At 46.2% G+C, this 15,206-nt stretch overlaps 1 protein-coding gene across 1 annotated transcript in view; it reads left to right on the plus strand.

Moving 5' to 3' along the window:
- The window catches only part of C8B (complement C8 beta chain), a 38,068-nt gene extending 24,133 nt beyond the window's left edge, over positions 1 to 13,935 (plus strand). The window contains exons 10-13 of the mRNA XM_035018461.1: positions 787 to 950; positions 8,987 to 9,140; positions 11,241 to 11,309; positions 13,491 to 13,935. Coding sequence (XP_034874352.1) covers positions 787 to 950; positions 8,987 to 9,140; positions 11,241 to 11,309; positions 13,491 to 13,642 — 539 coding nt within the window. The 3' untranslated portion in view covers positions 13,643 to 13,935. The remainder of the gene's footprint in view (positions 1 to 786; positions 951 to 8,986; positions 9,141 to 11,240; positions 11,310 to 13,490) is intronic.
- Positions 13,936 to 15,206: the final 1,271 nt, after the last annotated feature.

Here is a 15,206-nt window from a genome sequence, read left to right on the forward strand (position 1 = left end):
TCACCCCTACCAGCAGCGTACAATCTCCCTCTCCATGGTCCTCAGGTGTTGCAGGCTCAGGGCTGAATGGTCACCCGACACCACCTCGTTTGGCATTGGGTACGTGGACAGATTAGAATGGGAAGGACTCAAGGATATGATTGAGGGCTTTCCCAGAAACTCCACGAGAAGTCAAAATAATAATCATTTCCTAGTAGACACTCTTTAATGGGTATCTATCACATGTGAAGCCCAGACTTTACAAATATTCCCGCCTCTGTTACCCTATACAAAGAAGCACCATAGCTTAGAGCTTCACAGCACTACCTGGATAAACCTTTTCACCCCTAATGCCTAAGATTTCTTATCTGCAAAAAGTGAGTTACTACATGTATGACAATTAGATTACTGGCTGGCACATTAATGATCAATAACTCATCTCCCTATCAACCTACTTACCCTATCTATGATCTATCTATCTATCTATCTATCTATCTATCATCTATCTGTCTATCATCTATCTATCTATATCTGTCCATCAGCTCTCTGTCTTCCATAGACTCAGTGACTGGCATCTATAGATGTCCCTTCCTTGTCCTGCCCCCGACTTGGGTCCCATATGACTGAGAGCTGCATTCCGCCCCTTGCGCCATGACTTCCTCGCTGGCGGGAAACCATCCCGTCCACCGGCACCTCCAGGATGAGTTTAATAAATATTGTGGTAATTAGGTTGTTGGTTGGGTGGCAGTAAATTCCAAGGTGTGGAAGTGGATCCCTTGACATGCCAGGTCTCTGGGTCCATTCCAGACAGAAACAAGAGAAACACCATGGTGGATGACTTGGTGGTCCTTGTGCGAGGAGGAGCCAGTGAGCACATCACCACCCTGGCCTATAAGGAGCTGCCGACGGCAGACCTGATGCAGGAGTGGGGAGATGCGGTGCAGTACAACCCAGACATCATCAAAATTAAGGTACAGCTGGGGGGCGCCTGGGGGTGCTCAGTCGGTTAAGCGTCTGCCTTCAGCTCAGGTCATGATCTCAGGGTCCTGGGATCGAGCCCCACATTGGGCTCCCTGCCCCACAGGGAGACTGCTTCTCCTTCTCTCTCTGCCACTCCCCCTGCTTGTGCCCTATCTCTCTCTCTCCCTCCCCTCTGTGACAAATAAATAAAATCTTTAAAAAATACTAAGGTACAGCTAGGCAGCTGCTCCACCCACCCTTTCCTCTCTTCAGAAAACAGCTTATGAGGGGCCACTGGGAGCCGGGGTGTGGGAAACAGAGCTCATTAAGACCCACGCCTCAATCTTGAGGCACACACATTATAGTGGATAATCTATCTGGAATGGACTGATTACAATATACTGTTCAGCACCAGCTAGAGACCCTTGTGTCCCTCCCATTCAGGCCCCCCAAGTTGCTAAAGGAAATTCACCATCAGCTTCTAATTCCAGCCTTCTTAAATTGGTACGGTTTCCATTTCATCAGAGAATCGCTCTTTCCATCATTTCTTTATTTTAGTTTTCATTCATTCAACCAACAAATAGTTATTAAGTTCCTGCGATGTGACAGGAATTAAGACACTGGAGGAAAACACAGGAGGTGGTAAGGATGAAGCATATGGTGTGTGCCGAGCGGTAAGACACATCCAGGCACGACCATCTACAGGACAGGGTGGTAACCTCACAATGATCACTGACGTTATGAGCACCTATTATATTCATGACACTCTGCCCAGGGCTTTAGGAGCGTTATTTCATCTAATCCTCACGAGTCTGCAGATCGCATATGCTGATCTCCATTATGTGGCTGATGAAAATCAAGGTCACAGAGGTTGCATCCTTCTGTGGCTGCTCAAGAGTCTCCATGAGGTCTGGACCCGGGAGTTTGACCTCTTCCCTCCCCTCTAGATATTCCTGTGGGTTTAGTGAATAACAACTGATGATCCCAACCATCTGTCACCCACACAAGAGCAGTTTTGCAACCTTAAACTAAGAAGACGTTTGCTCGAACAGGACTGTCATACACATCAGCAGTAGTGGGTCCTTGTCTGTGGGGACTTCTGCACGGTGTCCACGTTCCATCCTCAGCCATCCTCTTCTCGCCATTGTCTGTATAGCCATTGGTTGTCCGGCATCCACCCCCCACCCCGCTGCCCCCAGAGATTTAGTCTTGCTGCCCAGGAGGGGCAATGAGAGACTGGAGCTCTTGATGGGAGGCTCTACAGTTCCCAACCCTGGCAGCCTCCCACAGTGTCTCTACTTGTATGTCAAATGCATAGTTTCTGCAGAACAAGAAGGCTGCCATTCAGATCCTCTCCTCTGCTGTGTGTTCAGTAGTGACATTTAGGGTACAGCCGTTGACAGGCCGAGGAGGATAAAGTCAGCCATAGGTTGTAGGCAGCTCCAGAGAAATCTGGGATTGGCTGATGGTGTGGTGACGTTGCTTGGTATCACAGATGGGCATGGGAGTAAACAGAGCTCAAGGGAAAAATAGATCCCCGGCCTTTACTTGTCACTTATATTTGTGCCTGCATCTTTGTTTCTAAAACTGAGAATTAGTGGAGTTTTCTTTGGTTACCCACCTGAAGCGGTTGGATGTGCCAGACTGGGCATTGGGAATGTCAGGTGCCAAGCATGTGATGTGATATGGGGGGGGGGGGGAGTTTGTGTGTGCGTGAAAGAGAGAGAGAGAGAGGGAGGGAAGAAGAGAGGTAGGGCACGTTAGCATGTTAAACATCTCAGTCAGGCCTGCAAATAACCTCAGAGGTGTAGTGCTCTACCAAAGGCTAGTGGCTTCCCAGCCTGTGTGTGATACAGTGGAAAGTATCCACTTTAAGTGTAGTTCTGTGAAGGGCTGTGTGGGCTGACAGGGGGAAAAGATGAAAGAGTCAGAGATGTGTTCAGGAGCTGAGGAGGGGAGATTACTGAAGGCTCTTTTTTTCTTTTTTTTTTTTATGTTATGTTAGTCACCATACAATACATCACAAGTTTTCGATGCAGTGATCCACGATTCGTTGATTTCATACAACACCCAGTGCTCCACGCAGTACATGCCCTCCTTAGTACCCATCACCGGGCTAACCCATCCCCCCAGCACCCTCCCCTATAAAACCCTCAGTTTGTTTCTCAGAGTCCATAGCTGTTCCTCTGTAAGTCCTGGACCTGAGTTGGAAACATACATTCTGGGCATCCCGCTCTTGCACGCACTCTTTCTGGCAAGAGAAAACTGCAGACAGCTTCACATTAGCTCACCATAATTCTCTGCAGAGCCAGCTCACCAGGTAGTTGGAGCAATGATTACCTTCCAGGACAGCAGAGGCCACTGGATCAGCAATTCCTAGACACAGAGTGTTGGCTGGGGGTTACACCCATAAACCACTCTTGAAGATCGAGACCTGAAACATGATTCCTATAGGAGCCAGGTGTGCAGGGAAGAAGAACACTGAAGAGCCCACTCCCACTCTTTACTGGTAAAATCCAGACTCAGAGAAATGGCTCTTTGCTCAAAGAGCTAAGAAATAGCAGTGACATGTAAAGAGAGTCCCAAAGACAAAAGGATGAAATTACATTCAAGATGCAGAAGACAAGCCTCCATCAAAAAGTAGAAAAATAGAAGTAAATTTTAGAATGTGTTTGCTTTGTGATTATAAGAAGATTTAAGAAAATGAAGAATTTAGGAAGTCAAAAACAGGGGCTGAGCTATTGAGAACTCATCACATGAGAAAGGAAGTAGCTGACTCTAGGAGATGAAAGCCTACATTGGAAACAGTAAAGAACAGAATTGACACTGCAGAAAATTGAGTCAGTGATATGGAAGGTGCCATAAAAATGTTCTTACCATGTAGAAGCAAAAGACCAAGAGATTAAAACAATGACATAAAAGAAATATGATGGAAATAGAGTAGAGGAGAAATCGAAAATTCAAAGACTTCTTCCTGAGAAAGAGACAAGATTAAATTTGAAGATGCATTAATCGTGGACATAATAAGAGATACTTCCCTGAGCTGATAACGCAAAATGGAGAACTCATTGAAAAGTAAGCAAAAGTACTGAAAACAAAACAATACTGAAACACATCCTAGTAATTTTTTTTTTTTACTTTTAGAAACAAACATATCTTACAAAAATAAAAGTTGTCCTGGTCTTAGAATTCTTTGCAACACTAAATGACTTAAAGACAGTGGAATGACAACCATGATGTCATGAAGGCAAAGCTCAGGGACCAATGAAAAGGTCACTGATAGAGGAAAAATCCCAAAGACATTCTGAATGGTTAAAGGAATCACAAAAAGAGTTTGCTAGGTTTGGCAAGTGAAGATGCAGGATGTCCAGTTAAATTTGAATTTCAGACAAATAATGGATAACTTTTTAGTATGAGCATCCCCCAAATATTTCATGGGACATCCTCATACTACACAATTATTTGTTGTTTATCTAAAATTCAACTTTAGCTGGGCATTCTGTATTTGACTGGCAATCCTAGTCACTTCCTCTACCATCCACATACATTTCTATCAGTAGTCAGGGTGGCTGGGTTGTGGTCTGACGTCCAGGCTGATGGAGATGCTATTATACAGAGCTTAGGCATTGCCCAGGGTAGAAGGAAAAGATATAGTTGTGAATGGTGCTCACGTAGAGGTCAGGAAGGACTTGGTTATGCTTCAGTTAAAAAAAAAAAAAAAGTCCCAAATCTTAGTGGCTTAGTACACCAAAAGTTTATTTCTCAATCACACAACATGTCCAAAGCATATTAAGGAGGGGACTATTGGTGGTGCTCTTCAGGGACCCAGGTGATGGAGGCTTTATGTGGTAATGTGCTCCCAAGATCACCACAGCAGTGGTAAGGGAAGGGGAAATGTGACCTCACTCTGTCCTGAAAGCTTCACCCCGGAAAGGACTCTCCCTCTGCTCACTGCTCAAAACAGGTCACACTGCAAACCTACCCTTAAGGATGTCAGGGGACTGCAGCCCTGCTATGTACCCAGAAAGAAAAGCAGCTGATCAGTTGGTAAGCAGTGATAATCACACCTTTCTAATGGTGTGGCCATCATACCTTTCTAAAGCAACATACTCAAAGATTCTGGAAAGGCAAATGACTCTGACCAAGAGAAGGTTTAAGATACAGAGGTTGTGGTAACATTACCTGGTAAGATAATGTCAGACTTGGGCTGTTGGATCTCACCCACCAAAATAAATTCTGAATTTCAAATAAGGAAACCATGAATATAATTAAATGACAGATAACACACCAACAAAATAATTTTGCCACAGATGAAATCCTTAATGTACAAGGAATGATAGAATTTGTAAGAAAGGCACATCTCAAAGGAAAGAGACAACTTACAGAACTATGATGGTGAATATATATGCAAAATGTTGCACTTTTCTAGGAATAAAAAATGAAAATCAAAGTAACAACATCAAATTGACAATGTTTAAAAATCTGTAATGCTCAATGTCAGTGAGAGAGATGAGATGGACATTGTATAAAATGAGATGAGAAGAGAAGTTGATACAACAGTTTAGGAAAAGAATGTAACCATCTATATCCAGAACATTAGAAACATTTGTAGCTTTTGATCCAAGAACTTCAGCCGCAATAATCAACTAAAGGAATCATTTTAAAAGTTGGTAAGGATGTATGCATAAAACGATGCCTTCTTTCACGTTATTTGTAATAGCAAAAGAAAAGAAAAAAGGAAACAAAGACATAATAACAAGAGAAGAGGTGAATACCTTGTCATTCATCCGTACAACAGGGTTCTATGCAGCCCTAAAATATCATTTTATTAGAGAATATTGAACGGCATGGGAAAATACTCATAATAGGATATTAAGTGAGGTTAAGTGGAAAACACAACTGCACTTTTCTTATGCCACCAACTTGGTATAAATATCTGCCCGTTTAACTATCCAAAAACATACACTGAAAGGACACAAACCACAATGCTAACAGTTCAAATCCTTTTCTGCCACTTACTGACTGTGTGACTCTGGTCTCTCCATTTAAATTTTCTGTGCCTCAGCATTTTCATCTGTAAAATGGGGCTACAGAGGACCACCTGCCTCATAGGATTGTTGTATAGATTAAGTTAGATCGTGTATGTATTTAGTTTGGCACCTAACCACTGCTGCTAGTGCAATAATTATTTGTTATCATTAAGAATGGTGATCACCGGGCGCCTGGGTGGCTCAGTTGGTTGGGCGACTGCCTTCGGCTCAGGTCATGATCCTGGAGTCCCGGGATCGAGTCCCGCATCGGGCTCCTTGCTCGGCAGGGAGTCTGCTTCTCCCTCTGACCCTCCTCCCTCTCATGCTTTCTGTCTCTCATTCTCTCTCTCGCAAAAAAAAAAAAAAAAGAATGGTGATCACCTGGGGCGCCTGGGTGGCTCCGTCAGTTCAGCGTCCGACTCTTGATTTTGGCTCAGGTCATGATCTCAGAGCTGTGAGGTCGAGCCCTGCATCGAGTTCCATGCTGGGTGTGGAATCTGCTTGAGAATACTCTCTCCCTCTCCCTCTGCCACTTGCCCCCCTGCTCTCTCTCTCTCTAAAAAAAAAAAAGAAGAAGAAGAATAAATAAATAAAATAAAATAAAGGAGAAGAAGAAGAATGGTGATTACCAGGGTCCATTACAGGGAACTGCATGGACTTTAATAAGTAGTGAGTCCAACAGCCCAAGTCTGACATTATCTTACCAGGTAATGTTACCACAACCTCTGTATCTTAAACCTTCTCTTGGTCAGAGTCATTTGCCTTTCCAGAATCTTTGAGTATGTTGCTTTAGAAAGGTATGATGGTCACACCATTAGAAAGGTGTGATTATCACTGCTTACCAACTGATCAGCTGCAAATGCAGCAAATTTATCATTTGCCGAAAATGATAAATAAAATTTTCTCATGGGCAAGTGTGCTTAGGACCCGGTGGTCAATATGAGTAGGTAAGACTGTGTATTTGGGGGAGAAATAAGGAAGAAAGAGGGAGGGAGAGAGGAAGAAGAGGAGAAAAGAGAGAGAAAGAAAGATGGGGGGCAGCAAATGAAAGAAGGGACAATGATGCCCTACTACCATAGAATTAAAAGGGAGCTGTGGGGTCTAGGAGTTGCTGCTCGGTCCCAAGGCAAACCGCAGTCTGCAAACTTTGGAGAACACTGGCACAGAAATTGGAAATGGGAAGAGTCAAGCCATTTTTATCAATAATTATCATGACCTAGTTGGAAAAGCAAAAGCTTTGGGTCAGAATCCTGGCAATACTAGTTAACGAGTTCTTTGACGTTGTTCAAGTCACTTAACCTCATCTGAAAGCAGGGCTAACAGTTGCTACCTTGTGAGGATGGAGTGGAATCACGTTTGTCAACCACCAGCCCCAGCTTCTGGCGCACAATACACGTCTCCGACATTTATTCCAGATCTGCCACTGACTTGCTCTCTCTCCTGGAGCCAATCTCAGTGCTGGTAGGAGAATGCCTGGGGGGTTAAAGGCAGCCTTTCAAGGTGCTCCAGCAGGGAATGCAGATTGTCTGAGAAGCTCATACTCGTGAACAGCAACCCCCCCCCCCCACTTCCCTCCCATTCCTCCCCCACGTGTGGCCAGCAGGCTGGACCGTTCCGTAAACCGCCTCTGGATCAATTCATTGACCGCAAAACGGTGAGACAATGGGGCCACCAAGGGGCCTTGCTTTGCCCACTGGAGTGAAGGTCAGCAGCAGATGCATTAAGAAATGGAAGCAATTTTCTTCCCACTGGAGGCTTCTATTAGGCATGATTGCCTGCATTTAGACCCTAAACTGTCCAGCACTGGATTAGGGCAGGATCACAGACAAAACCTGGAGAGGAACCTGGCCCTGGAGCTGAAACTAGGGCCAAGAGGCTCTGAACATTTTTAACTACTTCTTTGCACTTTACCTCAGACTTTTCCTAGCCTGTCAGCACCACCACACTCGTCTGTGGCTTCCTCTTGTGAAAACACGCCCTGCCCACGGGAGACCAGCAGCGCTCTGTCTGCGTCTAGGTCTCTGCTGTCCACCCCCTCTCCTCTGGGCCAGCTGCTATGGCCCTGATGAGGCCTCCCATCCCCCATTCATTTGCCCATCCACTTTTTTTTTTTTAGATTTTATTTATTTGAGAGAGAGAGCACACGCGCATGAGCAAGGGGAGCCCAACGTGGGACTTGATCCCAGGGATCATGACCTGAGCCGAAGGCAGACGCTTAACTGACTGAGCCACCCAGGCGCCTTGCCCATACACTTTTAATAGCTGTTCTCACGACACTTGGGGCTAGACCCCAGAGACTCAGAGCTGACAGTATATAGCCCTGATCTCCAGCAGCTTACCTTCTAACTCAAGAAGGAAAAAAGGAGATTTCAACTCATGAAAAAAAAAATGAATGACTGCAAATAGAATTTGTATCGGATGAGCACTGGATTGTATGCTGAGCACTTCCTGGTGGGAAGGGGTTCTGTGAACTTTGGAGCTCGGGGAAAGGCTTCATGATGGTGGCTCTTGCGTGATGTGAATGATTTTGCCAACTACTGGGTGGAGGGGGGAGGCAATGTTGGGACAAAGCTCCTATAATAGTTTCAAAGAGTGGCTTGGAAACCACCTCCTCTCCCCCACCAAAGATAGATTAACCGCCTGCTCCTTTGCCCCCATTCCAAGTTTGCACACATGCCTATAACTGCTGTGCGCTAAGTACCTGTTACTAGGTCTCTCGCTCTCTCTCTCTGGATTCCTGTGGATTTTATCTTACTCATTACCTGTGCTTAATGCTTGGCACTTAGGAGGTATTCAGTAAGAGTTGACCTGAACTCAAATGAGCTTATTTGTGGATATTGGGTGGGGTGGGACAGACTGAGGATGGGGCATCCATCTACATACTGGGTGTCCATCCAGTGCCAGATGAATCCACTTGTCTCCATGCCCCGGCCCCTTGTTCATTCCTGTGAAACCTTGCTTCGCCCTTCTGTTTGATGACTGTCTTCTGTTGAAATGCATGCCTTTCTGCTCCCCAGGCAGAGCCTCTGTATGAACTGGTGACGGCCACGGACTTTGCCTACTCCAGCACAATAAGGCAGAACATGAAGCGGGCTCTGGAGGAGTTCCAGAAGGAAGTCAGCCCCTGCCACTGTGCTCCCTGTCAAGGGAATGGAGTCCCTGTCCTGAAAGGTACCGTTTCCAGGCAGTTGGCGTCCCTGTGGAAGACATCATCTGGAGGGGCTGGTGCTGGGGCCGGAACACGTCATCGAACCCACATACCCTCCAGGGTATCTCGAGAAGAGTTCTACGTCAATCCCTAGTCCTTTTCTGGAGGCCCCAAGGACTGTCATAAAGCCCTCTTCATTTTGTCAGAGGGGAAAAAAGAACCCCCTAGGCAATTGGAGCCTCTTAAACTGAGCTTCTCCACCCTGATCAGACATTAGAACTACCTGAGACCTTCAGAGCTACTGATGCTCGAGCCCCCACCTGGATTATGTGACTCTCAAGAAGGCCCCTCACCAGGACGGGTGAACCCTCTCCAGGTAGTTCTAATCTGCAGCCCGGCTGAGACTCATAACTGCTTAAGTCCCCACCTCCCTGGAGCACAATGAGGTGGGATTGGACAAAGGGCCCCCCCCCCCCCCCCCAGTGCTCAGGTGCAACTCCTGGGCAAAGAGCATGATGTTCCTCCACGGCAAATCTCAGCCTGGGCTGCAGGGGAGAATCCTGGGCCTCACCCAGAACAATTAAAGTGAATCACTGGGATTGGCCTTTGAAAAAGCCTACCAGATGATTGCACTGTGGAGTCAGGGCTGAGAAGCTGATCTACAGCTGAATTCACTGGCACATGGGAGCCATGATTTCACTAGCTTATAAACTAGTGGGAGGGCTAGACCTGACCAAAGAGTTACACTGAAGCGTACCGAGCATTAGAACAAGTATCAGTCTATTTCCCAAGAAGTCAGAATGTAGGCAACTAGGTCATGCTACTCTGGCCGCCCGAATACCTAGGTTCCAGCAGCATAAAACCAGAGGAGCAGGCTGAGAATGTGCCGTCTGCAACAAGGGGTGGGAATGGACTTGGGAAACCTCTCTGGGCCGAATAAGAGGCCCTGGGCTCTGCACGTCCTGACCAGTACATGGTGAGAAGATTGGGGGATGGGGGATGGGGGGCGGTTGGAGGGAGTGGCAGCAAGGATGGGCCACTTGAACTTGATTCCTAACTTTAAGGGCCATATCTGGGGTCACTGCAATGGGCAGAGCAAATCTGGGGTTGTCTGAGGCCTGGGATCTTACACTTTAGTGGTGATGACTGAGGAAAGGTCCAGTCCAGCAGGAAGCCAAAATAAGGTATCAGGAGCAATTGGGTACAGCAGATCCCCACCCAGGGAGGGAGCCACCTGGAGTTAGGGCAGAACCTATGTGGATAGAGCAGCTCAACAGAGGGGACACAGGAGAAACCCCATTCCCAACAGAGACTGAGGAGTATGTGTCTAGCTTCTTGGACAGGGTGGGTGGGAGCAAAGCAGAGATCAGTGAGAGCCCAAGGCTGGGAAGTTCTGCCATCAGAATGGGGGCACCTAAGTGGGGATGTGGTCAGCAAGAAGTGGGGTCAGCCCATCAGCTCAAGGTCTTGATCGAGGGTTGCTGAAATCCCCTTGCCTCTGTGTGAAATTTGGACCTGGGAACTGGAGCCCATCTGAGGATGTGCACTGGTGTGAAGGAGAATATGAAGCCAGAGACTGGGGTGTTCCTGGGCCCGCCTTAGAAAAGATAATCTTGTGAAGGGATTCTGTGTGATCCAGATGAGAGTAACTCTTGGGTGAGAAGTTACGGGTTAACATAAATAACTTCCAAAGGGTCAGAACTGGCCAAAGATGGGATGAAACTTATGAGGACAGTGAGTTCCCCATTACTAGGAAGGCTGGACAATTAAATGCCCCAGGGTGAAACTGAGCACCGATGACCAGTGACCTCAGTGACCAGTAATGTATCTTCTTAAAACTGGAAACTTACAAGGCTGGGTCAAATGTCAGCTCACGAGTAATTTTCCTCAGCAACACCGTGTGATTCCCCATGATGGCAATAAACACCCTTCATAAGCAGAAGGCCCTCAAGGAAGGAGTAGGTATTTTTGGCCCTGAACCTTCTTCTCTTAAACTGTTCAACTAAATGTTTCTCCTATTTTAATCTAATAGCAAAGTGTCACCACTTTGATGTGGAGGGCTGAACTCGGGGGTTCTGTTTCACATGGTATGATTCACACTCTCTCTGAATTTGTCTTTCCAGAATCACGCTGTGACTGCATCTGTCCTATTGGATTCCAGGGAACAGCCTGCGAGGTCACCCATGAGAAAAGTAAGGAGTCTTTGAGAGTTGGTCAGAAAAGGGAAATCTAGGGAATTCCAGAGGATAATTCAAAAGGGCAAGAAGAGCATTGGAGATGTTGGGTTGGGAGATGGGTACGACGAAATTTGAGGTCCATCCTGGCTCCTGATTTTATATTTCATTGTTTTCATACCTAAGAGTGTTTCGAGTCACAAGACTATTAGTGCATGGCATTTGCAAGTCGTTTCTTTGAATCATTCTGGAATGCTTACCTTCTTTTTTTTTTAACTGAGCTTTTATTCAGCCCTCAAAATCCAGCATAGATGCCCCTCTTTTGTAAAAAAAAAAAAAAAAAAAAAAAGTTCTAACCCTCCCCCCCTGAGTAAAATTAGTTAATTCCTCCTATGCGCTCCTATAGCACTTTGAACATATGCCTATTATAGCTCTTAGCATATTATATTTTGGATATTGTGTATGTCTGTCTCCCCTATGTGTATAAGCAGAGATCATGTTCCATTTATCTCTGTGTCCCTGTGGCCCAGCATAGTTGCTGCTCAGTGGTAGGGGCTGAATTAAGAAACAAAAGACTAGGCTATCATTAAGATCCTTTCCAGCTCTCAAATTCTTTGTCCAGTTTATTATCTGAGTTCTCAATATCCCCCACCCCTGACTCCTTCCCTTCCCTTTCTTTTCGTTTTGGTGATACCGCTAAAAAAGGAAAACAACACATCCAGTAAAAACAATGTACTACTATGTATCGGGCACCTTGCTGAGTGCTCAGACTCAGTGGGTTTGAGTTTCATCTCTATCATTCAGTAACTGTGACCTTAACAACTTACGTGACCTCTTGGTGCCTCAGTTCCCTCATCTGTAAAATGGAGATGAGGATATTAACTACCTCCTAGAGCTGTCTTGAGTTTCTCATGAAACATATATAAAGCCCTTAGAATAATGCCTAACACATTGTAAGAGCAAAATAAATGTTGGTTTGTTTTAAAGCAAAATGAACAGTGTTACTTTGTATTTTACAACATTAGATCCTTTGGTCCTCACCACAACATCACAAAGTAGGTACTATCAATATCTCCATTTTATTGATGAAGAAACTGAGATGCTGGGGGTCACTAATGAACTTGCCCAGTGGTTACAGAATAGGTGTAGGACCACAGGTTTGGGTCCAGTGTGTCTGCCACAGCCTTTGCTTTTGACTCCTGCCCGCACTGTTCTCCCCAGTGAAATGCTCAGGGTTGTTCTTACTCACCCATCCCACCCCCTGCCACATCGCCACCGGGCCCCCCACAGTGCTATACCTCCAGAGTGTAGTGCACAACCATAGGATTTTTCTCCTGGTTGGAGGAGACCCTGGACACCTCCTACTGGAGCCTTCTCATTTTATGAGTGGGCAGGCCCAGAGATACTAAGAAATGCATGTGGAATTATACTGTCCATCAGAGGCTCAGCCAGACACCTGATATATCATAGTGGATGGAATCAATTACTTGTCAATCTCATCAACGACCAAAAAATCCTCAAGGGAAAGGCAAGTGTCAGGGAGGGGAGAGTGCATTGTTCGTTACTATTTCATATAACACACGATGCTCACAGTAGGTCACAGAGAGCTCCTAGGTTATACACCGACAAGAAGTAAACTACCCAGCATCCTGTAGCTGGGAAGTGACGAAGCTGAGAGCCAGTCATTCAACAGATGTTTACCAAAGGCCTCCTATGTGCCGGCTTATGTGCTAGGGTTCAGTGGTGAGCAAATCAGGTATAGATCCTGTCATCATGGGGACTGCTGTTTAGCAAGAAAGACCTATATCATTTGAATTTGTCCCATAAATACTTTTAAACTTTTAGTTGTAACTGCTATAAAATGCCCCCAAGAGCTTAAAATATGAAGAATTGGTGGGGAGTTAGAGGTCAGGGAGGTTTCCCTGCAGAAACAATACTTAAATGGGGATCTGAAGGGTGAAGGGGATTGACCAGATGAATAGAGGAGGAAAGTGTATTCTCGGCCAGGGAAACAGCATCTGCAAAGGCCCTGTGGTAGAAGGGAGCATGGCAAGTACAATGGTGTGCAAGAAGGACAGGTGACTAGAGGGAGGAGATGAGAGCAGACTCCCAAAGCGTTTGGCTTATATGCCCCACCCCTCCATAGGGCACCAGGTGTAACAAGGGCTAATTAATGTCCACTGACCTTCTTTCTTCTAGATGTCCCCATTGATGGGAGGTGGAGTTGCTGGTCAGACTGGTCTCCGTGTTCTGGAGGACATAAAACAAGACAAAGGCAGTGCAAAAATCCACCTCCTCAAAATGGAGGCAGTCCCTGCTTGGGCCCTGCTTCAGAAACACTTAATTGCTAAGGAAGAAGTGCTCCTAGTAGATACTGCTGTAGGCTACACACCGCAAGAGCTCTGAGCCCTTAGGAGCTAAGGCCCAGTTACCGCATACCAGCTCCCACCTGGGGCCAGCCCGAGGGTAGAGGGCTATGCCCTTCAGGGTGTTTGAAATAAAGATGTTATTTGCAAAATGCATATTGATTTGAACGAAGAGTGAGTTAAACATAAACTATGGGTTCCTTAAGGGCTTAAGAATCTTGGTAATGCTCACTTGGCTCATCTGTCTAGCTTTATTCCACTCACATGTACTCCTAGCCAGGAACTGTTACAAGTTGTTCACACTGACGTCCTACTGTCTAGCAGTGATTGGCACAGAGTAGGTGCCCAGTAGTGAATCAGTGCGTAGTTATTAAGTTGTTCCTCCCTTGAAGACTGCATGGTCTCATTCACTGACAATGACGGTGAATATGTATTGAATGATGACGATGCTCGCCACGGTGCTCAGTGTGTTAATTCATTCCAGCCTCATGATAGCCTTACAAGCTGTGTATCCAACAGCCACGGGAGCTGGGACTTAGAACAGTTAGGTGGCTTGTCCAGGGTTGTGCAGTTAGGAAGTGGCAGATCTGAGCTGCAGACCCGGGCACTTGGGCTCCAGGGGTTTAGACTCTTAACTGTCATGTTCCCTTCCTCTCGGTAAATGGGCTGACTGACAAGAATTTTTTATGAAATAAAATGTAGAAGAACGTGTGTGCATGTGTGCGTGTGTGTGTGTGTGCGTGTGTGTGTTTGGTGTTGACAGCCTCCACCCGTTGCATCCTGAGGAGAGTGGATCCTGGTTCCTCAGCTCCCTTTGATGCTGAGCAAAGGAAGGGTGAAGTTGTGCGTGTCCAAAGCAGGAGTTCTGGGGCAGAGCTGAATTACTGTGACATGAGTGGGTGCCCAGAGAAGGTCCTGAGCTGGAGAAAAGAGCAAGGGAAAGGAAGGAAGGAAGGAAGGAAGGAAGGAAGGAAGGAAGGAAGGAAGGAAGGAAGGAAGGAAGGAAGGAAGGGGAGGGAGGAAGGGGAGGGAGGAAGGAAGAGGAGGAAGGAAGAGGAGGAAGGAAGGAATGGAAGAGGAGGAGGGAGGGGGGAGGGAGGAAAGAATGGAAGGGGAGAAGGAAAGAGGAAGGGAGGAAGGAAGGGGGAAAGTAAGGAAGGAAAATGTTGTAGTGGCTGGAAGAGGAAACATATCAAGGAGAAGTTCAAGTTGGCGGCTCTGGGGCAGCGTGCAATGTGTACCTTCCCCTACCTCTGTACGTTCCTCTTGGCTCACTCGTGCTTTCATCCAAATCTTACCCGGGTGAGGGAGGTGCTTGAGGAGGGAGCATAAGAGGGCAGTTAGTTGATCTTTAGGTTACTAAAAACCAAAATATTTCGATTTTTTAGATTGAGCCAAGTGATCATTCAGGCTTTACGGCTCTCATTCGTTCCATCACCTTGAAACAGTCCTTCGGATTTTGTTTGCTCTTGGACGCTCCCTGTCTGGTTGCAGAACTTCACGTGAATTTGTGGAAATCAAATTGGTGGGGGGAGAAAATGGTTGAAGG

The sequence above is a fragment of the Mirounga leonina genome, unplaced genomic scaffold, assembly GCF_011800145.1.
Source record: "Mirounga leonina isolate KUSES-001 unplaced genomic scaffold, KU_Mleo_1.0 Mir_173, whole genome shotgun sequence".
Classification (NCBI taxonomy): Eukaryota; Metazoa; Chordata; class Mammalia; order Carnivora; family Phocidae; genus Mirounga; species Mirounga leonina.